This window comes from Lutra lutra, chromosome X (assembly GCF_902655055.1).
Source record: "Lutra lutra chromosome X, mLutLut1.2, whole genome shotgun sequence".
Lineage (NCBI taxonomy): Eukaryota > Metazoa > Chordata > Mammalia > Carnivora > Mustelidae > Lutra > Lutra lutra.
This window is the reverse complement of record NC_062296.1, coordinates 30664129-30689921: the sequence shown is the minus strand read 5'-3', so window position 1 is coordinate 30689921 and position 25793 is coordinate 30664129. Positions and strand designations below refer to the sequence as shown.

At 38.9% G+C, this 25793-nt stretch overlaps 1 protein-coding gene across 2 annotated transcripts; it reads left to right on the top strand.

Annotated features, from left to right (window-relative positions):
• Positions 1 to 2052: 2052 nt before the first annotated feature.
• AGTR2 (angiotensin II receptor type 2) lies at positions 2053 to 25793 on the top strand. 2 transcript variants are annotated; one of them, XM_047716017.1, is made up of 3 exons: positions 2053 to 2194; positions 22867 to 22928; positions 24226 to 25793. In XM_047716017.1, the coding sequence occupies exon 3, from the start codon at positions 24261 to 24263 to the stop codon at positions 25347 to 25349; it is 1089 nt and encodes a 362-aa protein (XP_047571973.1). In that variant the 5' UTR covers positions 2053 to 2194; positions 22867 to 22928; positions 24226 to 24260; the 3' UTR covers positions 25350 to 25793. The 2 variants fall into 2 exon arrangements, with proteins under 2 accessions (XP_047571973.1, XP_047571972.1); XM_047716016.1 differs by lacking the exon at positions 2053 to 2194 and adding an exon at positions 22656 to 22712.

The following is a 25793-nucleotide window of genomic DNA, read 5'->3' as shown; positions in this document are numbered from 1 at the left end:
GCTCAACCAACTGAGCCACCCATGCGCCTACAATTTGTAAGTTTTAATCTTTGTCCTAGGCATCAGATCTGGTTTCTACTGTTGCAGCAGACAGACTCACTTATTAGGATAAATCTTAGATTTCTTCCAGAAATGTCTGTGTTCTGACTAAAAGATTTTTACATTGTTTGGGGACCAGCGATCAGAATATTGACTGAAAATAAAATAACAAGCTATATTGGAATTAAAATTAAAAAATAAAATAACATACACTCATCTCAGATGGAAGAAACAGTATAGTAGACATTCTGAACTTCTCTCTTAGTGTCAGTCTGGGGTAGATGGACTGGCTAAAGAGGGTAGGCTTCATGATTTAGCAAAGTAGATGTGATTTACAAAATATTCCCTAAACTGAGTAGGTTGCAAAAACTCAAATGGGGTGGGGGTGGAGGATGGGGGAAGGAAAGACAGAAGGAGATGGAAGGAGAGAGAGTCTTGAGTGGAATCCAGAGTTGTGATCTTGAGTCCAGAAGGACGCATTGATTGTTATAATAGCTACTACTTCTTGAGTTCCTTCAGTGTTGCAAGAACATTCATCCTAAGAATGAGGTATTAATATCTCCAGTGAATTTATAAGGAAATTGAAACATAGGTTAGATACCTTATCCAGGCCAATGCAGTTAATAAGTGGTAGATTTGGAAGCTGAACCTCATCATTCCTCCTTTAAAGCTATTTTTTTTGTGGGGCACCTGGGTAGCTCAGTCAGTTAAGCCATCCACTCTTGATTTCAGCTTGCGTCATGCTATCAGGGTCGTGGGATGGAGCTCTGCCTCTAGCTCCATGCTCAATGCGGAGTCTGCTTCTCCTTCTCCCTCTGTTCCGCCTCCTGTGCACGCGCGCTCTCTCTCTCCCTCTTAAAGAAACAAATAAAAATTTAAAGAAAAGCATTTTGTCACCTCTCAAAGACTATTTGTGAATTTTGATCGCACCAGACAAACTGTTCTCTGTATTCTTTTATATTACTTTCTGGGTGTGGGTGGCCCTGGGATGTCTAGTATCTGTCTGACTCTGAAGGATGCCAAAGTTTTCCAGGTAATTCCAGGTAATTCCTGATCTGGATGAGGCAGGGATAGAAATTTTGTGATTATGTCATGGCGAAGCTCTGTTTGTTTTTATTGGGAATGCACGGACACATTTCTGTCAGCAGAGAGCTTCAGTGTTCCCCTATGTTAATATAAATACCTAATTTCTCTTCATGTTTTGTTGACTAGAGCAAGGGCTGAAGTGTTCAGTTTGAATGAATTATTTGTTTTCAGTGTTCCAAAAAAACCCGCACGTGTACTGGTCTACAAAACTGACACCTCAAGGGCCAATAGAATCTGGAGTTGAAAGAGACCTCAAGAAACGGGAGTTGACCCAGTCTGGCCTTGCATCCCAGCCTCAAGGTACACGTATTGTTAAGGGGGATTGAATATCGCTCCTATGTTTTGTGAAGTTATTTATTCTAAATGGTTCTTATTATTTAGGAATGTTTGAACTAGATAGGCTCAAAGAGACTGTCCAATAAAGTTATTTCATTTTACAGATGAGAAAACTGAAGCCACACCCATTGTTGAATTATGCTATGGGTCTTTTCCTTCTGGGTATAATACTGGCAGATTTTTCTGTGAAAATCATGTCAAGGAAATTTTAAGTCTAGCCCGCGACATCTGAGAAAAGCATTCCTTCTTTGCTTCTCCTAAGGGGAGTAGGGGGTTAGAGCAAGGGAACATGAGTGTGTATGTGCGCCCTTGGACACGCACGTGCACGTTGGAGACTGCAAAGCTCTAACTGCTACTGGCTTTGATAAAGAAATGCCATGGACTTGAGCATTTCACTTAGACTGAAAATGACTTCCTGCCAAGAAAGGCTCGCTGCAAGTTTTTGGCTGGTGGCAAATGCGAGATAGGATCATTCTTGTTCCAGAGCCACCAACAATGCGTACCAGTCATGGTTACTAACCCACACTCTAGGGGTGAGGAGATTGGAATTCTTTCACATGGACTGATCCTGGGTTTGCCTAGAAGCAAATACACGCTTCCAAATACCTTCCACATCTGGATCCCACACTGTGAGACTTGGCAGTCGGATTGCTTTAAAAATGTTGCAGCATATGTTAGATAACCTGCCAGGATATGTCGAAATGGTACATAGTTTGGAATATTCCACATATGGGTAAGTATATAAGTCCTTAAATGCTGTTTTTCTTGTCTTTAATCTGGCAAGGAAGTGTAAACATACAATCAGAAAACTGTAGCAACATGGTTCATATTTAGCATATTTATTCATCTTTGTTTTAATTATATTTTCTGGGAAAGTACTATTTAAAAGATACACTGTTTAATGCAATAGCCAAGTTGTCCGGAAAGACTTGTATATAGAGAGATCTCTAATGCAACGTATTTTCAGTGGGTACGTCTCTTTACATAATTTCAATTATATTTTTCAGTGGGAGTTGCTTTCGTTCAGTGGTAGTAAAAGCATGAAGCACTTCTTAGGAAGGATTCTGAAGTTTCTTCAGTGTTCTAAGTGGGAAAGAGAACCTTGAGTGATTAGTGATTTGGGCGTTAGAGTAAAAAGCTAAAGCAGCCAAAAAATGCCAATTATGTAACACACCGGATACATTTTTTTTCTAATTTTTGTTTTGTTTTGTGAGTAGATGATATATTAACATGATAAACCATGAAAACAGCACAGGAGAATACATGAGAATACATGAGAAATTATTTTCCCTTACATTCTTCTCACTTAATCCCCAAGTGACACTTCTTAGAGGCAACTATTGTTGCAATTTGTTTTAGAGACATTCTATACTTTTTAAAGCATTTTTGTATAAATATCTACTTTTTACTTCTTTTTTTTAAGATTTTTTTTTTAAATTTATTTGAGAGAGAGACAGTGAGAGAGAGCATGAGCGAGGAGAAGGTCAGAGAGAGAAGCAGACTCCCCGCAGAGCCGGGAGCCCGATGCGGGACTCGATCCCAGGACTCCAGGATCATGACCTGAGCCGAAGGCAGTCGTCCAACCAACTGAGCCACCCAGGCGTCCCTACTTTTTATTTTTAAAACAAAAAATCTACCTTTTATAATAATTGTAGCAGAATACATGTATTTTTTAAATGTAAAATTTTGTTATATATATTTTACTAAACTTAAAAAATAACCATATAACATACTCCCGAACACTGAATTGTGCACTTAAATAGATAAATTACATGGTATGCCATCTGTTAATATGGTTGGATTAATTTCTGCCATGTTTGTTTTTGTTTTCTGTTAGTTGCCTTTGTTCCTTGTTTTTGTTTTTGTCTTCCACCTTTTTTCTGCCTGGGTGGCTCAAATTAAGTATTTTCAATGATTCCATTTTTTCTTCTTTCTTAACATATCAGTTATAATTCTTTTTTAAAAAATTAATTTATTAGGGGCACCTGGGTGGTTCTGTGGGTTAAGCCTCTGCCTTCAGCTCAGGTCATGATCTCAGGGTCGTGGGATCCAGCCCCACATCGGGCCCTCTGCTCAGCAGGGAGCCTGCTTCCCTCCCTCTCTCTGCCTGCCTCTCTGCCTACTTGTGATCTCTCTCTCTGTGTCAAATAAATAAATAAAATCTTTTTTAAAATTAATTAATTAATTAATTAATGAGAGAGAGACAGTGTGAGCAGTGGGGAGGAGCAGAAGGAGAGGGAAAAGCAGGCTCCCAGCCGAGAATGGAGCCCATCGTGGGACCAGATCTAGGGACCCTGGGATCATGACCTGAGCTGAAGGCAGATACTCAATCGAGTCATCCAGATGTCCCAGTTACACTTCCTTCTTTACTTTTTTGTGGTTATCCAAGAGTTTGTCATATACACTTACACCTAATCCAAATCCACTTTCAAATCATATTATACCACTTCATGGATAGTACATGTACCTTGTAATAACAAAATAATCCAATTCCTCCCTCCTCTCCCTTACATCATTGCTGTCATTTATTTCACTTATACATAAACATATATAATCTAATACATTGTTGTTATTATCTTGAATAAGTTATTATCTATTAGATCAATTAAGAAGAAAAAGTTTTTATTTTAGCATCAATTATTCCTTCTCCAGTGTTTTTCCTTTAGTATATAATTTTGCATTTCTGACATATCACTTTCCTTCTTAAACTTTTAACATTTTTGCAAGGCAGGTTTTCTGACAAGAAATTTCTTCCATTTTGTTCTCCTGAGCAAGTCCTTATTTCTCCCTCATTTTTGAAGGATAATTTTGTAGGACACAGAATTCTTGGTTGATGGTTTGTTTTCTCTGAACACTTGAAATATTTCATTCTGCTCTCTTCTTGTTTGCTTCTCTATTTGTTAAAGGGGTTTCCTTCTAATTTCTTTCAAGATTTTTTCTTTGTCTTTGATTTTCTGAAGGATGAATAAGGTATGACTCAGTATAGTGTTTTCTTTCGTGTTTGTTTGTCTTTGCATTTATCCTGCTTGGCGTTTTCTGAGCTTCCTGGCTCTATGCTTTGGTGTTGGACATTAACTTGGGGAAAATTCTCACTCTTATTTCTGCAAATATTTCCTTTGCTCCTTTCTCTCTTCTCCTTCGGATATTCCCATTATGCATAAATTATACCTTTTATAGTTGCCCTACTATTCTTGGATATTATTTTCTTTTTTTTTTCCCCAGCTTTTTTTCTCTTTGCTTTTCAGTTTGGGAGGTTTCTATTGACACGGCCTTGAGCTCAGAAATTATTTCCTCAGCTGTGTTCACTCTACTAACAAGCCCATCAAAGGCATTCTTCATTTTTGTTACAGTGTTCTTGATCTCTCACATTTCTTTTTTGATTCTTTCTTAGAATTTCCATCTTTCTGCTTACATTGCCCATCTATTCTTACATGTTGTCTACATTTTGAATTAGAGCTCTTTGCATATTAATCAGAGTTGCTTTCAATTCCCAGTCTGATAATTCCAAACTTCCTGCCATAACTGAACCTAGTTCTGGTGCTTGCTCTGTTTCTTCACACTAGGTTTTTTGCCTTTTAGTATGCCTTGTAATTTTTCTTTGAAAGCTGGACATAATATACTGTGCAAATGAAACTCGGATGAATAGATCTTTAGTGATATGGTGGTAAGATGTGGGGGAAAGAGAAGCATTCTATAGCTCTATGATTAGGTATCAGTCTTTTAGTGAGCCAGTGCTCCTGGGCTGTGAATATTATAAGCTTTTCTCTGTTGTATCCTCCTCAGGTGGGACAGGATGGCTAGAGGGGACTGGAGTTGAGTATTTCCTTTCCTTTAGGTCAGTTATGCTCTGATAAACCCCTAGGGGGTTAGACTCTGATAAAATAATTTCTTTTGAGGCCAGGCCCCATTAAAAACAACAACAAAATACTTTGGTGTATTTCATTTTTCCTCCCACTGAGGGACGCACAAAGGGATTTTTCTTTGATATTCACTGCGAGAACCTGGTAGAATTTCTAGTGGTAAAACTCACAAAAATGTGGAGCCCTCCCTATGACTTGATTCTCTCTGGAGTTTTTAACTCTCAGACATATCCAATCCATACTGAGCCTCTAGCAATTTGTCACTTATAGTTTAAATTTTCCTGCCCTGGGTACTCGTTCCCTTGGGGATTTCCTTTTCCTTTTCCTTTTTTTTTTTTAAAAATATTTTAATTTTATTTATTTATTTGACACAGAGAGAGACAGCGAGACAGGAACACAAGCAGGGGGTGGGTGGGAGAGGGAGAAGCAGGCTTCCTACTGAGGAGGGAGCCTGATGTGGGGCTCAATCCCAGGACCCTGGGATCATGACCTGAGCTGAAGGCAGATGCTTAATGACTCAGCCACCCAGGTGTCCTCTCTCCCTGACCTTGGGGATTTCTGCTTGTGCATATTTGCTCCAGGGAGTCATGATTCTCTATATCTGTCTGTCTGCTGCTGCAATTTTGGAGGCAGTATTTTGCCCTCACTTCTCTAACAGATCTAAGAAAAGTTGATTTTTTTCAGTTTTTTAAATTTGTTTTTACTTTTTTTAACTTCAGCTTTTTACTTGTTGTTAGGATGAAGTGAAAATTTCCAAGTCCCTACATGCCAGACCAGAGACTTGTACTAGGTGCCTGGGTGGCTTAGTCAGTTAAGTGTCTGACTCTTGACTTTTGGCTCAGGTCATAATCTCAGGTATTGAGATCAAGCCCCATGTTGGGCTCTGTATTGGGAATGAGAACTGCTTAAGATTTTCTCTCTCCATCTCCCCTTCTCTCTCTCTCTCTCATCCCCTCTCTTAAAAAAAAATCTGTATCATGTATTTTTCAGTTAATTATTTATCTTGGAAATTATTTCACATTGCAACATATAGCCCCTCTGTTCTTCTTAGTTGGTGCATAACATTTCATTATATGAATATCTTATCATTTAATATTCCCCATATAGATGAGTGCTTAGGTTTCTTCAATGTTTTTGTTATAAACAATACTATAATAAGTACCCTTGTACTTCTTTGCACATATACATCAATAAACTCATCAGATAAGTTCTTGGTGCAAAAGGTATAGTTTAGACTCTCACTATCAATGTATGTGAGTGACCAATTAGGTATGTTCTGACTAATGTAGCATATTATTATTGCAATGATTTAAAAAAATCTTAGGGGTACCTGGGTGGCTCAGTGGGTTAAGCCTCTGCCTTTGGCTCAGGTCATGATCTCAGGGTCCTGGGATCGAGGCCTGCATTGGGCTCTGCTCAGCGGAGAGCCTGCTTTTCCCCCCTCTCTCTCTCTGCCTGCCTCTCTGCCCACCTGTGATCTCTGTCTGTCAAATAAATAAGTAAAATCTTTTAAAAAATACTAAAAAAATTAAAAAATTAAAAATCTTAAATAGTATATTGGAGAAATGGTATCTCCTCATAGTTTTGGTTTGGCATTCCTTAATAATGAGCGAATTTGACTATTTTTTCGTCTGCCATTTAGTTTTCCCTTTTCTGTGAATTCTCCGGTCATGTCTTTGCCCCATGTTTCTTTTCTTTTTTTTTTTAAGATTTTATTTATTTGTTTGAGAGAGAGAGAGAGAGACAGAATTAGAGAGAAAAAGAGAGCATGAGAGGGCAGAGGTCAGAGGGAGAAACAGACTCCCCATCAAGCAGGGAGCCCTATGTGGGACTCGATCCCAGGACTCTAGGATCATGACCTGAGCCGAAGGCAGTTGCTTAACCAACTGAGATACCTTGGCGCCCCTATCCCATGTTTCTATTGGTTTGTTTATCTCTTTCTTATTGATTTGTAGGAACTCTTTATATGTTAAGGAAATTAGTGTTTTGTCATGTGTATTGCATATATCTATTTTTCACAGCAAGTTTCTTTTGACTTCTTAACTGTATTTTCTTTCTATGTAGAATTTTGTTTTATTTATTTTAAAAATTCTTCCATTAGTTTATTTTTTTTACAGTGTTAGATTAGTTTCAAGTGTATAATATAGTGAGTTAACAATCCCATACATCACTCAGTGCTATGCAGAATTTTAGAAACATTTAGGTAGTTAAATTTATTAGCTTTTCATTTGATGGCCTCTGGATTTTGTATTATGCTTAGAAATGGCTTTCATTACTGTTTTTATATTTTTGCTTCTCATGTTTAAATTTTTGATTCATCTGGAATTTATCTTGGTATAAATTGGGAATTAAGGATCCAACTTGATTTAATATTATTTTTTCAGGTGGCTACCCAGTAGACCCAATTTTGGGTTATGCTATTTTAACTAAATACTTAAACATTTTTCTATTTCCTACATAGCTTCTCAGTAATCACATTTCATTATACTGATGCTGTAGTAGTAATATCATATTGAAAAACTGTTAGCAGTTTCCAGTTTTTGTATATTATGCTGCAATGGTCTTCTTCATGTATCTTCTTGTTTCTAATAAATTGTTTTTCTGGGACAAATGATTAAGAGTGGAATAATTGAGTTTACTAAGTATGACCATAGTGACTGTTATTAATCTCACCATTGATTAATAAAATCTCATCAGTTCAAAGTTATTTTTTGACTATTTTATTAAGTTGAAAAATGGAAATCCAAGATTGTTTTAATTGGAATTTATTTGATTTTGAAAGTATGAACACTTTTTTTGGTGTTCATTTACTCTTTTCATTTAGTGGAAAGACCATGGACTTTGGAGCCAAACAGATCTAGTTTTAAATTTCAGGTCTGCCAGTTACTAGCTTTGGTATTGCAGCTGAAAAATGAGTATAATGATACCTACTATATAAGTTTTTTTTTGATAGTCACATATGTGGCATGTGAAAAAAACTGACTTGGGGACTGATTTAAGGAATAATAGCTATTATTATTTCCCTTCATTGAATTGTCTATCATATTCTTTGTAAAAAATTACATTGTGCAGAAATACCAAAGAGGCTGGTTGAAAACTGAAGTAGGGACAGGAGCCTTAAGCCATAAGAGTAGGGACAGGAGCCTTACTAGCCATAAGACTTAACTGCTCTTGAGTATTAATTTCCATGTAACAATTGAGATAATAACCCATTTTGTTTTTGTAAGGATTGAATAAGAGAACAGATGTGACAAAAGTTGGTAAACATTAATATAAAGTTTTTTTTTTTAAAGATTTTAATTTTTTGACAGAGATCACAAGTAGGCAGAGAGGCAGGCAGAGAGAGAGGAGGAAGCAGGCTCCCCGCTAAGCAGAGAGCCCGATATGGGGCTCGATCCCAGGACCCTGGGACCATGACCTGAGCCGAAGGCAGAGGCTCTAACCCACTGAGCCACCCAGGCGCCCCAATATAAAGTATTTTTTTTTAAATATTTATTTTAGAGAGAGAGAGAATGAGCAAGTGTAAGGGGTGGGAGGGCCCAAGGGAGAGGGAGAGAGAGAATCTCAAGCAGACTCCCTGCTGAGTGGGGACCTCAGTGGGGCACTTGATCTCTCAGACCCTGAGACCATGACCTGAGCCAAAATCAAGAGTTGGACAACCAACTGACTGAGTCACCCAGACACCCCTAAGGTAAAGTATTTTTACTATTACTATTATGATGAGGAGAACTGGATGCTCAAAATCCCTACAGCTAAGGATGTCATCCAAAATCTACTATGTCTTTCCCTAATATTCTGAATCTGAAATGCTATCAGTGTGGACTGTGTTTCCCTTAGAGAACTCTCCACCTTATTAGCAGTTTAAAGGGAAGAGGATCAGGCTTTCGCTTTTGACATAGGGTATCCCTAGAAAAAGAACACATATATGAAGCAATTTATGATACTTATAGGACATTGAAATTTGCATTTATTTATGGAAAATAACTCATAATAAGCTAAAATAGTCTCAAGGGAAATCCCTAATCCCTGAACCTTTGTAAATCATAATCATAGAATCTTTTGATGTCTTAGAGCGATGGAATAGAAGCATGGTGACAGCAATATTTCCATAAAGAATACTAGATACAGTTAAACTGAACCAAGATGGTAGAGCAAGGGAGTGAAGAATGTCATTTTCTTGAGGCAAACAGACATGAATGCCGATCTTGTGTTTGTCATATATCAGCTGAGTGACATTGGCTAAATTGTTTCAGTTCTTGTAAAGTGGGACTTATAGTTCCTACCTCAAAGTGTTGTTATGAGGGGTAAATGAGAGATAATGGTGCTTATAGCATGCTTTCTTAATACAGTTCCTAACACATAGTAAATACTGAAGAAATGGTAGCTGCTATTAACATAGTTATTATTAGCAGGATATTAATGTCTTAATTAATTACCATAATAAAATGTTTACACACGTGTGTGTGAATAGAAGTAACCACTATGGTTACCTCTTTTATTGAGTAACATTGCCCTGAACAATACTCTTTAAAAGGAACCTCATATGTGAAGTCTGAGAACTTTAGCTGGTAGAACTGGATCAGCCTGGAGGGGAAAAGTAAACTGTTTCTCTCACACTTCACAGAGGTACCTTCACACAGATAGGAAACATGAAGCTTCAGAAATTCAGGAGGAATGAAAGTTAGTTACAAATAGACATTTGGTTAGGAATATGTAAGCTTGAGGTAATTCAGAAAAATTATGAAGAGATTGGATCAACAGTGTTCCCAGAATCCATCTAGATGCAAACTAAAATCAGTTTATTTCCACAGATAAAACACTGTTTTTCTATAGATTGCAACGTAATAGGAGAAAATATCAGATGTTTTTGGGAAATAGTAACAAGTGGATTATTCACCTAACCAACTTTTCCTTCAAACCAAACAACAGATTCTGTATATGCCATGACCATAGTTTTTTTTTTCAAGTTCTTCTTTTATGATGAATTTCAAGTCCTATTTAAGGTTGATGAGCATAGAGTGTGAACTTTTACACCAAACATTCTAATGGGATGATTAGCCCTAAGTTCCTTCACACCTACTCATCCTGCCCATTGCTGGCCAAACATTTCTTAAAAAAAAAAGACCTAATTGTGCCAGTTTTCTGCCCAAAATTTCCTCATTATGAGCAGATTAGGGTCACCTGGGTGGCTCAGGGGGTGTAGCATCTGACTCTTGATCTTGGGGTTGTGAATTCGAGCCCCATGTTGGGTGTAGAGATTAGTCAAAAATAAAATCTTTAAAAAATGAACAGATTAAATGAAAACTCCAAAGTGGGGTTATAAAGACCCTTTTTAACAATGCTTTGAGATATATAGATATAGATATTTAGAGAGAGTGTGACCGGGGGAGGGTGGTGGGGTGGGGCAGAGGGAGAGAGAGAATCCTAAGCAGACTCCACACCCAGCATGGACCCTGACAGGGGACTCGATCTCATGACGCTGAGACCATGACCGGAGCCCAAATCAAGAGTTGGATGCTTAACCGACTGAGCCACCCAGGAGCACTGACATATATTTTTATTGTTCCTACACTTACTTTCCATTCTCTCCCTGCCATACACCAGCTACTTACATTTGGTGTGTATCAGAATCAGGTCAGAAGCTCACTAAAGACTTCAGGTCCTTGGGCCATATCTTGAATTCTGGCAGTGGCCTTTAGGAATTGGAGTTCTCAACGAGCCATGGAGTTGATAATCAGATCTCAGTCTGACAAACAACGGCCTAAACCCTGTTTTGCCAAATGTCTTCTCATTCCCTCAAAAGTCCATCTCATTTTGTACCTCCCCACCTTTGTGTCCTTCAGTTTAAAGTTTTTATTCCTTTTTTTCTGCCTGATTAACCTACCAGTCCTTCATGACCTGCCTCATGGTTACTCCCTGTTCGAAACTTTTGCCTAAACAGACTTAATGTTCCTTCCACACTTTGTATGCATGTTGAATGCTGATATTTGTATTAATCTCCCTCGATCAATTTAGACTTTCTTCTAAGGGCTGAGAGCTTCTCAGTCATTTTTGTATCACACTCTAGAGCTTGGTACAGTGTCTAATACATAACACTAGACGCCGGAGAAATGATTTTTTAATGAATGAATAAGTGAGTTGATGGAGGAACTTCATTTGTATATTCACTGTCAAATGAAACGTGTATTGTAGTTTAGAAAAGGTTTGGTTGAATTCTGCCCTGGGACGTAAATAGCGATTTCCTTAGTAAAAACAATTAGGAATTTTGCTGAAGAGTTCATAGTATTAGGTTTCACTTCTTTTATTGGTAGTTAAATAATAAAAATCTAGTTTGAATATTGTACTTGGTATGAAATTTTCTAAAATTTAAATAGCACAATTAAAGCTCTGTGCCCTACAGCTGATGAATTTAGTTAGCAAAAGAGATCTGCAGATTGCATTTCAATTACATGACTTCAAATGGACTTTGAAATGTTAATATATCAAATCCCAATGATAACAAATGTTTTGTCATAACAGGTGGTATTATTCTGAGCCTAGGAACAATAACAATGATAACAAACAGGGAAGAAAATTTTAGATCCATACCAGTTTCATAAAATCCATACTCGGGGTACAGGTTTGAACTGAGAGTTGTCAGAAATCTAGGTGTAACTGATACGAGAATTTTCCATCAGAGGGTCCTTTGTTTCAAACTAACCAAAAACACTTTCAATTAAAGGACAAATTTGTTTAAGTGACAGTTGTTCATTGAACAAATATTTATCGAGCTCCTATTTTGTGTCAGATTTGGCCCTGAGGCCTAAAGACACATCGATGAACCAGAGGCAAAGCCTCTGTTAACAGAGATTACTTTCTGGTCTGAGAAGAAAGTCAGTAAACACAATGTGATTGTGTGTGTGTGTGTGTGTGTGTCTGTCTGTCTGTGTGTGGGTGTGTGTCTATGTCTGATATCACCATTATCAGATAGAGTAAGATAGAGTAGGATATGGGGGGGTCTTTTTGTTAGGAAGGGATGGGAAAGCCTCGTTAACAAGATGACATTTGAGCAGAGGTCTAAAAAGAAGTGAGAGAGTAGGTCACGTGGCTATCTGGGGCAAGAGAATTCATCAGTCAGGGACAGCATTTGTGAAGGCCTTGAGGGCCGAGTGTGCGCGGGGAGTAGGAGGCTTACCAAGGAAGCGGGTGTGACTGGAGTGCAGCAAACTGGAAGAAAGAGGTAGGAACTGAGGTCTTCGGAGTAGTGGCAATGCTGGTGTGTATGTGGTCTGGGAGAGGAATGGAGTTTATATCATGGAAGGCCTTATAAGTCCTGTTAAAAAAGGAGAAGACACTGGAGACATTTGAACAGTGGAGTGACATTATTTGATGTTTACAGATTGCCTACCTAAGCTGTGTCTTTCATTCTGGATTCTTTGTTAGTCATCGCTTAAGCCACACTTGAGTTCATAACTTCGTTTAGAAGGCAAAGAGTGGGTTTGGAGCTGTTTAGGCAGTTTAGGTAATTGTTAATAATATTGATTATGTTTAATTAATAATACTTGTCATCATTCGTTTTCAGCGTCATTACAATAGCAGCAATAATAGCAACAACGTGCTTAAATGCTACCACTTACTTAGTGCCTGCTCTGTGTACTCTCTGTATATGTTATTTCCCACAGTCTGCAATTACCTGTGAGGAGGCACTGCTTTTCTTCCTATTTCATGTTTGTAGAAATGTGAACATGAATCACTCTCCAGAAAATATTTTATTTATGCTGCTATGTATCTTATGCCAAACTACATCTATCTTTTGGTATAAAGCAACAACAGAAGTCTAGTGCATAACTGGTTTATTTATTTGGCTTACTTACCATTTTTTTAAAAAAAGATTTTATTTATTTGAGAGAGAGTGCACAGAGGGAGAGGAAGAGGGAGAAGCAGACTCCCTGCTGAGTAGAGAGCCCAGTGTGAGGCTCGATCCCAGGACCCTGAGATCATGAGCTGTGCTGAAGGCAGACTCTTAACCAACCGAGCCACCCAGGCGCCCCTGGCTTACTTGCTTTTGACAAGTAATCACGGTGGTTTGATCCAAATGGAAACTATTCATTGAATGTACTATATTCCAGTTACCGTACTAAATTCTTTATTACACATTGTCTCATTTAATCCTCAGACAAAGAAGCTGGAACTCAGATGTGATATAACTTATCTAAGGTCACACAGCTGGTAAATAGTAGAACAGGGACCCATTTAGGTGCCTCTGACTCCAGGGCTTGCATTTTGAACTGCTGTGCTCTATGATTAAATAATGGTGAGAATAGACAGGTCTTCAAAACCATTAACAATATGTTTGGCATTGCATATTTCAAAATCTTCTTTATTTTATTTTTAGCCGGTGGATGTAGAGCAATCAGTGGTTGGATGTTTAGGTCCCTTTGGAGTGGTACGATAACCTAAGTTCCTATAAACCTGTATCATGATGGTACTGTTCCTTCTAGGTCAGCCTCTGTGACAATCAGCCACATTATTGCCTTGATCTGTCCACATGATCCCTGTGTTGTTTATCTCATCATCTGAATCGTCTGGTCCTTGAGACCAGCGATGGCCATGGCATGCCTATTACTTTGAATATGTAATATGTGGAAAAATATATTTTTCATTGCAGTCTGTCCAATGCAAGTTAAAAAACGGTAACAAGGACAAAATGCAAAGCTGAATTACTGAAGGAGAAATGAGAGTGGGGAGAAGAGGAGCTGTGAGAAGGAAGGGGATGTGGATGTGATAGATGGGGTGGGGGGGAAGAGAGAGAAACTGGCAAATGGACAATATATTACCAGTATGAGTCTTCCAACAGCTACCAGTCTACAGTAAACTCTGCAAGATTCTCCTTTCACTTCCCTCTCCTTATCCTAACTAAGAACTCCCCCTAAGGCTTGCTCATATTTGCAAAGTCAAAGAAAGAAAAATTGTTATAAAGAGTTTATTTCTTTGAAATAAATGAGACTGGAATCTCCTGGAAACTAGCAGGGACATTTTAATTATCTCTGTATTTTCAACACCTGGCAAAGACCTGGTTCATGGTAGGTCCCGAGAAGGTGTTTATTGAAAAAACGAGTGTCTCAGCGAAGCTTAAGCTCTAGAGATGGTGTGGATAACGTCAGCTGTATACTACACGAGCACCCTGAGGGCTAGCTTTGTAAAGTGTCAAATCCAACTTTTCCAGTACTGATGGTGTTTGGTCCAAATGGCTGGTAAAGGGGATGATCCTGCCATTCTTTCATTTTCCATGTACTTCTGTCCTGGAGAAAGGAGGACCATTCACTTCTCTAGCTTCCATGCTTGAATCTCCAAAGAATCACAGAACAGCCATAATTAACCTACTGGCCCCAAGTCAATGAATGTTTCTCAAGGATTTACTTTTTAACAACCAGAGCAATGAGCTCGATCTTCCTCACCTGTCACCTCTACTGTTCGATGCTGCCTAGAGTTTGCTGTCTGAACAGTGGGAAAACATTATGGGTAGGTTAGCTAGCTGGGTAGGTTAGCTAGCTGGATATGTAATAGAACTCACATTTTAACCAACTCTATTATTCATCCTATGTCTAACAGAGGAGCTCCTGGAGCTTCTCGGAGTATTTGGCAAAATTTTAAGGGGAAAAAAATAGAAATTTACAATCTGATAGAAAAAATACATTTATTTTGAAAGTATAGGACCAGTTATATACTCATTGTCATTTTATTTCATATAGATTTACAGTTTTAGATTTCTTTAGGAAGCTTTCCCAGTACTCCAAGAAGATTTGTACAGCCAATTAAGTTATGTAAACAAAGCCCTAAATTGTTGCAATTCAAGCTCTTTTCACCTTATTGACTCCATCTTAGCTACAGGCATTCATTTTTGAGTTAAGAGTCAGTAAAGAAAAATCTTGTCTTTACAACATTTTACCTGTGAGATTTGCTCTGAGGTATATTATATTTATCAATTATTCCCATTTCCCGAGTTATCTGGCTAATTTTTTAAAAAGCATTTTTCTGATTGCCTTTAACCCAGAAATTCCCAGAATGCTTAGAAGTCCCTCTTGAATTGGGGAAATTAATTCATCTTGTGCCTCATATTCACAAGAATGGCATAGTGAACATCGTGGCTGGGCTTTGAGCCCGAGTTCCATACTTCACGAACTGGTTGATTTCGGGTGAGTTATTTAACCTCTGTCTGCTTCAGGGTCCGAATTTCTCCTCTCCTTATTTATGAAACAAGGATGAGAACTGTCTCTCGGGATTCTTGAGAGGTTTATGGGTACGTTTGTCAAGTGCCCAGCATCGTGCCTGGTTCCCCCTCCCTACTTTATTCACAGTCTTTGATGTCAGCACCTCCCTCACAACCCCTGGGGACTTCATGTCTGGGGAAACGAAAAGTGGCTTCTCTTCACAAAGAGGTTGGGGACCTTCAGATAGAATCAACGCTAGAGGCTATTTACATGACATTTATTTTTTTGCATTAACGCCAAAGAAACCTGACTGGGAGTTTAGCACAAATAGCTCAACAAGAATGCATAAAGTCAGGGGAAAGTAGACTTAAACTAACAGGACTAAATGTTCACTGAATGAGTGTTTAGTTTACCGCAATCTGTGGGGCCAAGACTCATGCCATTGAAAATAACTAAAGCACAATGAAATGCAAGGTTGTTCTTAAAGTTCATTCATTTGTGTTTTGATTTGTTATCTTTTTCTCTAGACAGTGTCTTCTGGAATTTCTAGGATAGAGTTTATCTTTTTTAAAAAATATTTTATTTATTTATTTATTTGACAGAGAGAAAGAGAGAGAGAGAGAGAGAGTGCACAAGCAGGGGGAGCAGCAGAGGGAGAAGGAGAAGCAGGCTCTCCACTGAGCAGGGAGCCTGATATGGGGCTTGATCCTGGGACCCTGGGATCATGAACAGAGCTGAAGGCAGACACTTAGCCCATTGAACCACCCAGGTGCCCCTATAGTTCATCTTTTAAGCTTAAAATAAGAGGAGAATAGAGGCTAAAAGAGGGGGAAAGGAGAGAGGTTGCCAATGGGTACTAGGTTTCTTTTAGAGGTAATGAAACTGTTCTGGACTTATATAGTGGTGATAGTTGCACAACTTTGTGAATATGCTGAAGACCATTGAATTGTACATTTTAAATGGGTACATTTATGGTATGTGAATTATATCTCGACTTTTGAAAAAGATGAATAATTTTGATTGTATGACCAATATAAAATAGGACCAATATGAAACAGGAGTGTTAATGGTGAAGTAAGATACAACATAATTTTATGGAATTGTATCAACTTCCAGATATCTGAACATGAACTCTTTCCTGTGGGGCTATGCTGGAAATTGTTTACACTAAAAATTCTCCTTTTGGTTGCAGATTTTACAAATCTGTATTGGACACCATGAATCCAAATATTAGTAAGATAAATACCTAAAATCTCAAGCAGTCTCAGAATTCCCAGTGATAAGTGTCCTGTTTTTCATGTCCTTAGAGTAAAAGCCCTATAACCCTTCAAGAACTTCTTGTCACTTGACTTCCTGACATTTGCTCTATCTTCTAATCTTCCATTGTTTTGTACCTCCAAAGCAAATTATATTCAAAGCTGTACAGGGGCACCTGGGTGGCTCAGGTTTCAGCTCAGGTTTCAGCTCAGGTCATGAACTCAGGGTCGTGGGGTTGAGCCCTGCATTGGGTTCCACACTCAGTGTAGAGTCTGCTTCAGATTCTCTCTCCCTCTCCCTCCCCCTGTGCTCCTCCCCCTGCTTGTGCACATGCTCCCTCTCTCTCTCTCTGTAAAACAAATAAAGAAGTAAATAAATAAACAAAGCTGTACAATGTATTGTTATTTTTCTGTCCCTTTTAGGGGTCTCAGGGAGAGGTTGAGTGGATGAGTCCCTCAATCAAAGCCAAATAACCATTTGTTTTTATTATTCTCTCTGAATTTATGGCTACTTTTTGAGAGATGTTCTTTTGGCCCCTTCCCTCTCTCTTCATTGTAGACACCAACAATGAGGTGTTGCTTTTCCCCACCCCCATTCTCCAACTTTGAGAGTTTGTCTTATTTGAATTAATCATACAAAAGCTTCTAGGCTGCCTGGAGCAGGGACTTGACTATAGCTTCATCAGTAAAATAAAGTATCAATACAATTGGATGGCGACTAGAAATTAGGGCTCAGAGAGGCAAAACCAGTGGAGAGAATGATTTGGAGGACTCATCAGTCTGGCTTCTAGAATGGTTATACCTGCTATAGAATTTCCCAGAGCTAAAGTGAAATATGCTCCCAGTTACCAGTTTTCCTGGTCTGATTGCATAGTCACCAAGCCAGATTTCCTCTATTGGTATTGGGAAGGAGATAGAGAGGGTGCTTTAAATAAGGAACACAGCTTTATAGTCATTGAAAAGTGGTATATCCTTATTATAAAATAATACAGTAGCAGTCAAGGTGGTATATCAGATTTGTGAGAATTTTCCAAAAGATTTTATTTATTTATTTATTTATTTATTTATTTATGGAACAGAGAGAGAGAGAGAACATGAGTTGGGGGAGGGACAAAGGAAGAGGGAGAGAATCAGGCAGACTCTGTGTTGAGCACAGAGCCTGATTCAGGGCTCGATCGCATGACCCCGAGATCATGACCTGACTGTAAATCAAGAGTCAGATGTTTAACCAAATGAGCCACCCTGGTGCTCCCAGATTTGTGAGAATTTTGTTGGTGTGACTCAATCCCTGAAAACCTGGGATATTTGAGAAAGTTCTTGTTCTGGACTTCAAGACTAATGAGAGCCAATCTGACAATATCTCTCCCAAAACATCCTCATTACCTAACAGTGGTGCTTAAATATTGCTATGACAACTGGCCAGTTTGGTGTATTTAATTACTTGGCCATTTTGGATAATTTAGTCATGCTAATTGTAAGAAAGGACAAAATTCCTTTACCCTCTTAGGTCCTGTAGCTGGCAGTGTGAAATTAATTGACAAAAGACAGATTAAATACAGCCAGAGTTTACTAACATGTGCATTAGGCATACACGTGGAAAACTCAGTGATGAGTAACTCAAAGTGGTGGGCAGAACTTGGGCTTGTATAGCGTCTTCACAAAAGAACAACAAATTTATAGAGAAGGGACAAAAGAAAAGGGGTTTAGGCTTTTAGAGTGGCAAGCTGTAAGAAGGTAAACATATGGAGAAAACGAATAGAAGATAGGAATTATTTAGTAAGGTTTGTTATGTAGATTCTTTTTGGTGTCCATCTCTGGGCTGTTGATAGTCTAGAGCTCTGTTAGTCATTAAGAGTTCTGTCCTTCGGGCGCCTGGGTGGCTCAGTGGGTTAATCCTCTGCCTTTGGCTCAGGTCATGATCTCATGGTCCTGGGATCGAGCCCCACATTGGGTCTCTGCTCAGTGGGGAGTCTGCCTCCCCCTCTCTCTCTGCCCGTCTCCCTGCCTACTTGTGATCTCTCTCTGCCTCTGTCAAATAAATAAATAAAGTCTTTAAAAAAAAACAAAGAGTTTTAAAAAAAGAGTTCTGTCCTTTAGGGTAAAGGAAAGAGAGACACATTTACAAATTCATATCCTGCTTTCAGGCAAATAGGAGGAGGGCAGACAGTTTTTCTTCTATCTGCTTCTGCTCAATTGTCTCTAGCTTAAAATAATTCTTATACCAAAGTGGCATATTTTGGATAGTATATTATAACACCCTACTTAATCAATTGAGTCAGTCAGATAAGTAGGGGGAAATGCCAGATCAGTTAAGTGAATGTGAACTAAAAATAAAGACAATTATCAATTTTTAATTTTTCCATCAGTTGGGTTGCACAGCATTGAGATGCTATGTGGTAGAACTCAGGTGCCTCTGTGAGATCCTGGTTTGAACATGATGCTCTCAGGCCTGCAGATGCCTTTGGGGCAAAGGGAAATTGGAACTCTTCCTTCTCCTTATGTTCTTGGGACCAGATTCAGCTGGAAACAACTGGTCTCAGGAATGTACTGAATCAGACATTTACTCATTCCACCACATGGATTCCACCTTATTAACTGATTTAATATCCCTCTCAGTTACTCTTTATATGATGCCTAAGCAGACAATTTGATGCAAACAATTACTCATATTGGCCATTTTGCTGAATTTTTAGGCTGGTTTCTGCAAAATGAATAATCTGATTGTTAGCTCTTTTTCACTTGCTTTCATCCTGATGGTATTGTTCTCATTGTATTGGAAACTAAAGAGAGGCACAAAGAGAATCTGGAAAGACATATCAATAATGAGCAATCTTCTTAACTATCCTCCTTTCAGGGATATACAGGTCTGGAAAAATACAGTGGCAATTAAAGTAAATCTCCCTTATGGGTAAGTGAATTGAAAAAGATCGGTGTTAAGTATGTATGTGGGTATCTTTCTGTGTGTATGCATGCGTGTGTGCGTGTGGCTCATGCGCACACGCATGCTTATAGAACTTGGTAGAAATGGAAATGCTATTGGTCTGGATAGGGACTCAGGTGGCTGCGGTGGGGGAATATAAATGACCTTAAAAAACATAAGCTGAAAAAGATGGTCCCCACACATTTAATTATTCCATAATCTGCACTTCTAATCCTCACCTTTAGAACCAGGGCATTATATCCCCACTTTAGCATTTAGTAATTCCTGTTCTCCTTCAAAGCCTCATCTGTGTGTATGAGTGGGCGTGAGAGAGACAAATCAGAGTTTTTTTTTCTGAACCCTGTGTCCTTCTAGCAGAGGAGAAAGTCCTTTCAAGAACATCTTTTTTGTTTTTTTTTTAAACCTGGTCGTTTAAATTTTACTGTTAAGTAATCTCATGATAAATAATAGGTATTAACTAGAAAAAAATTAAAGTGATTTACCATTGTTTAATTCTGCTAGCCAAGCCGCACTTGCCCTGAAGAGCTGCATAATTTATTCAAATGACCTGGGGCTTTTAAAGTCAATCTTCCAGCAGAAAAATTACCCCCTGTCCCCAGGAGAGTGAATTTTTTTGCATTGTACGGCTTTCCTATGACTGACATTTATTTGACTCGCAAGTGTATTTACACTGTCGGCTTAACTCGGAGTTCTTTGCCGAATCAATAATATGCTGTATTTCTTGCTTCAAGTGGTGTCAATATTATTGTTATTTCTTTAAAAAAAAAAACTTTTTCCCTTCGTTCCCTGCAGTTACAAAGTTTTTCTTTGAGTTGTGAAAATTTTTGCTTCTAAAATTATGAGGAAGCCGAGTAAATGTTCTTTTAATCTTCTGGGAAATGTGTGCCTCTTTAAACTTTATTTACGTCAGAACTTACTGTAATGAAGGACAAAAGCTCTAGACAAGGTCCCCTGCTCCTCGGGGGTGTTCAAGGCTAGGTCTCCCAGAGGCGAGCCTGCAGTTTGTTCTCAAACGTTTATAGCTTACCTCCTGGCTGTTTCTTTGCAACCGGCCCGAGAGGGGGCTAGAAATAGAGCAGGGTGGGAATCTGACCCATCGTGACCACTCAGGGGGCTCTGGCCTGGAAAATTCCCCTGTATGTGGCAAAAACAAACATTAGAAATGGAGGGAGAAACTAGGCTTAAACAAAGAGTGAAACCAGTTCTCGTTGCATCTCTCCTGCCGATAACCATATGTGCCCGCTCCTTCATTTCCCAGACATCAGCGCTCCATCATCTGGACCAGAACCTCCACCTGAGTCTGTCCAGAGCATAAGAAAAAAATATTTTTAAATGTGACGCAGTGGTATGTATGTATTTTAGGAGCATTTCCTCAATGTGCAAACTCAGTCTAACCGAAAGAATCAACAAGTGTTGTGGTGTGCAAACCTTCGAATCCTACTATATTTTTCAGGCAAGGGTTGACCTCTTCTTTCCGGTCCCACGTGCCACAGGACTGACTGCAATATGGGGAATGAAATTAAGGAAAATCTGTTCTCCCACATAACAATCCTTCAAACTCTTTCCCCCTCCTTTAGTGTTTTTGTGACAGCGTGTGAATGATCGGCTGTGGCTTTTTGTAAATGTCACATGCTTTCCTTTTGCCAGGACAAAGAACGAGAGGAAAGGGCCAGCGAGGGCTTCTTCCGTTAACGTGGAGGTTAAGAGCATGGACTCTGTCATGAGATTGTGTCCGTTAAAATTCAGATGTCCTCCATTTAATAGCTAGGTGACCTCAGGGAAGTCATTTATCCTCAGTGAGCCCTAGCTTCCCGATTTGGATAATGGAAGTAATAGCAAGAATTTATAATGGCATCTACCATATGGGAAGCATGGTTGCAGGCACCTTCAATGTATTAGCTCATTTAATTTTCAAAACTCTGTGATGTAGGTAATTAACATCATCCCCATTTCTCAGATGAGAAAAATAGACATGGAGAAGGAAAGGAACTTGGCCAAGGTCACAGGCTAAGGAAGTGGGTACAGCTGAGCTTGTGGAGTCTGGCATTTGTATCCTGAAGGCCATGTACAGGCCAGTACATTTCATTGGCTCTCTCTGAAATTACTGAACACTCAGCACGGTGTTTGGCACTTAAAGTTTATTGTTGGCTGTTAGTCTCACTGCAGTCCCCAGTTCTGATCTTTCTTTTGTCACACTTGCTCCTATGGGACTGATCTATAAGGTTGGTCACCCCCACCAAAAAAAAAGTAAGAAAGAAAGAAAAACCAACAGTGATCTGAGCTGTGGTGGTTGCCTGATCCTTCTTCACCTTTGTGGGCTTTGTGTTTAAATCTCAAACAGGACAGGGACCTATGAAAGGAGGCACTATTTGCTAATACCTCTTTTCGAAGACATGAAAATTATATCCCTCCTATCACCACCTCTCCAGCCAACAAAAATTGCTTGAAGCAAGGGAGAAGTTTTAGAAAGTTCATACTTCGAGTAAAGTCACTACTGTACTTTAACGAATAGAGGTAAAAATCTCAAAAAGTAATGAAGGTGAAAACAGACATTGGTGGACAAAGGTCGCTGCTACTGGAATAAATTCTCTATTCTCCACTCCTTAACTCGCCTTAGAATGTCAGTATCTGGGAAAAAGAAAGAGAAAATTCTGCAAATAATTATATTCTTCTTTTAAAGTAAGCCACTGATTTCAAAATTCTCTAACACATTTGTGGAAACTTCATTTTTTTTGTTTGAGATTTATTTGAATGAGCTGTTATGATTGGAGACAGTGAGAATTTCAGATTAATGTTTTGCAGCCAAAAAAAAAAAAAAAAAAAACCTCTCTGGAAAGCTGGCAAGTGTTCATAAGTCAGCCCTAGAATTATGTAGGTTGAAGGCTCCCAGTGGACAGACCGAACATATAAGAAGGAAACCAGAGATCTAGTGCTATTACGTCCCTGAGTCTAAGGGAACGAATAAGCACAGAATTAAAAGCATTCTTCAGCCTGAATTTTTAAGGTAGGTCTGCACAATTTCTATGTACTGTATTTGGAGAGTAGAACATACATTAAGTGAAAGTGCTTTTTTACGGATGAACTTTCCCTTTTTTCCTGTATTTTCACACTGTATTTTACAAAACTCCTAAATTCTTTCACTGCTGTTTCTCTTACAGGAGTGCGCTTAGGAACTGGGCAAGCTGATTTAGGATAACTAAGTTTTAAACTCCAACGACCAGTAAGTCTTCGAGCGGGTTTATTTGAGATTCTTTCATGATACTTTGTTAGGTCAAGATGATGAGACAATGCACTTTAGACAAAAATGATAACTTTGCTGTTTATTAGGAGATTCTTTGGTGATTGTGCTGTTCATTGAGTCGTTTCTATGTATTTTGAAACTATCAAAAGTAATAGTCTTCCCTTTACTGTGCTTATTTCCAGCTAATTTTCTTTTGTCTTAAAGTAATGCTGCTCCTAAAAAGCAAACCAAACCAAACCAAACCCAGTATCACAAAAACCTGCGCCCTGATTATGACATTTGAGAGCCATAGAGCACTGTTCCTATTTTGTTGTGTTAAAAGTGAAATGATAGCAAAAGAAAATGATACAATTAGCTCATGATTCATCATTGACGTTCAATTCTTATTTCACAGCAATCAAAACTATTTCTGCTTGACTCTAAATCAGATTTGGCTATTTTTTTTCTTGTTCTTTTCCTAATTGAAAAAGAAAATGGATTTCCTTTTAAGCAGATTAAACATCTAGATCGAAAACTAGTGGTCTCTATTAAATGCGAACAGGGGGCTTTTAGAAATATGTACCTACTCCAGAGCTCTCTGCTAATGATGTTATTATTGTGGAAACAATGGAAAAATAGAAGTAAAGGAATTCGGGTTAAATTAGTAATAAGCCAGCCCTACCCCCCATCTCAATATGTTCCTTTTGCATATTCTCTTGCAGTCTTTTGTGCACTTACTTATTTTTTCCATAGCTTATGTTACTTATATTTTCCATAGCTGTAATGATTTGTACATAATTAGTTACTTGAAATAAGGCATTTCTCTATGCAACAACGGACAGCAATGTGGTTTCTAGAAAGTATGCAGCCTGAGAGATGTGCTGAGGTGTTTTTGAAATAGTAACTTTTCTTCTTTCTTGACTCCTTCTCATTTGTTTCCCCTATTTCTTACCCACGCGAAACTTTTGAACTATTGATTTTCTTGAAGGCTTTTGAAAATATGATAGAAACGATGGGCAAAAGAGAGTTTTGTCTAGCATTTTCAGTCCCTGAGGCTGAAGGTCTTACCTGCTTAGTACTGTTGAGGAAATTCCCTTTTCTTCTTCAAGAAGCAAAATCCTCTCCTATTTCACAAGGCATGGCTGTGCTTCCCAGTGTTTTCCTATAATCACTCACCTTTTCCTTTTTTTTTTTTTTTGCTTTCAACAATTAGCATTTCTAAATGCTAATAATTTCATAATGTCCTACACTCTGTATGTATTCTGGGAGTTCCATTTTTTTTTTTACATTTTCACAGAAGGCATAAGACGTGGGAGCCACCGAGCTTGCAGTATGAAGAACAACATCACCCTTGCCACCATCAGCAAAAACATTACCAACAGCCTTCACTTCGGACTCGTGAACTTCATCGGCAATGAGTCGACCTTGAACTGTTCGCACAAGCCGTCAGATAAGCATTTAGATGCAATTCCTATCCTCTACTATATTATTTTTGTGATTGGATTTCTTGTCAATACTATTGTGGTTACGCTGTTCTGTTGTCAAAAGGGTCCCAAAAAGGTGTCCAGCATTTACATCTTCAACCTGGCTGTGGCTGACTTGCTGCTGTTGGCCACTCTTCCTCTCTGGGCCACCTATTACTCTTACAGATATGACTGGCTCTTTGGACCTGTGATGTGCAAAGTGTTTGGTTCTTTCCTGACCCTGAACATGTTTGCAAGCATTTTTTTTATCACCTGCATGAGCGTTGATAGGTACCAGTCTGTCATCTATCCCTTTCTGTCTCAGAGAAGAAATCCCTGGCAAGCGTCTTATATTGTTCCCCTTGTTTGGTGTATGGCCTGTCTGTCCTCATTGCCAACATTCTATTTCCGAGATGTCCGAACCATTGAGTATTTGGGAGTGAATGCCTGCATTATGGCCTTCCCCCCTGAGAAATATGCCCAATGGTCAGCTGGGATTGCCTTAATGAAAAATATCCTTGGTTTTATTATCCCTTTAATATTCATAGCCACATGCTATTTCGGAATCAGAAAACACTTACTGAAGACCAATAGCTATGGGAAGAACAGAATAACTCGTGACCAGGTCCTGAAGATGGCAGCTGCTGTTGTCCTCGCGTTCATCATCTGTTGGCTCCCCTTCCACGTTCTGACCTTCCTGGATGCTCTGGCCTGGATGGGTGTCATTAATAGCTGTGAAGTTATAGCAGTCATTGACCTGGCACTTCCTTTTGCCATCCTCCTGGGATTCACCAACAGCTGCATTAATCCCTTTCTGTATTGTTTTGTTGGTAACCGGTTCCAACAGAAGCTCCGCCGTGTGTTTAGGGTTCCAATTACTTGGCTCCAAGGCAAGCGAGAGAGTGTGTCGTGCCGAAAAAACAGCTCCCTTAGAGAAATGGAGACCTTTGTGTCTTAAACACCAGAGTGGAATGCGTGTTCGCAACACGGCTACTTGGTTCGAGGGCCCCCTGAATGATCGTTCAATGCCTTTAGTCAAGGAGTAAGTTTCTCCCTTCATGTAATCTCTTCTCACTCTTCTAGAACAGGAAGCCAAATGGACCTCAAGTGTCACCCAGTGACTTTCAGGAATGGCCTGTTTCCTTCAGTTTCTGGGTAACAATAGTGTCATTGGGAGGACAGAACCATGACCTCGAAGTCACTCAGGAGTTCTCTCCAATGATAAGTAATAGCAAATTGTGACTGGTGATTTGGGGTTTCAGATTTCTCCTTGACAGACGCTGAAGTTGGTTGTTGTTGTTGTTGGTTTTTATATTCATTTTCATCAGGCTTTCCTCTCGAACTGAAGCCAGGTGTTTTTTTTTTTTTTTTTTAACTCATTGCATTATTTACAAGACATCAT

Excerpts from the sequence above, each read along its gene's own strand:
- AGTR2 (XM_047716017.1), top strand. The coding sequence starts at position 24,261 with ATGAAGAACAACATCACCCTTGCCACCATCAGCAAAAACATTACCAAC.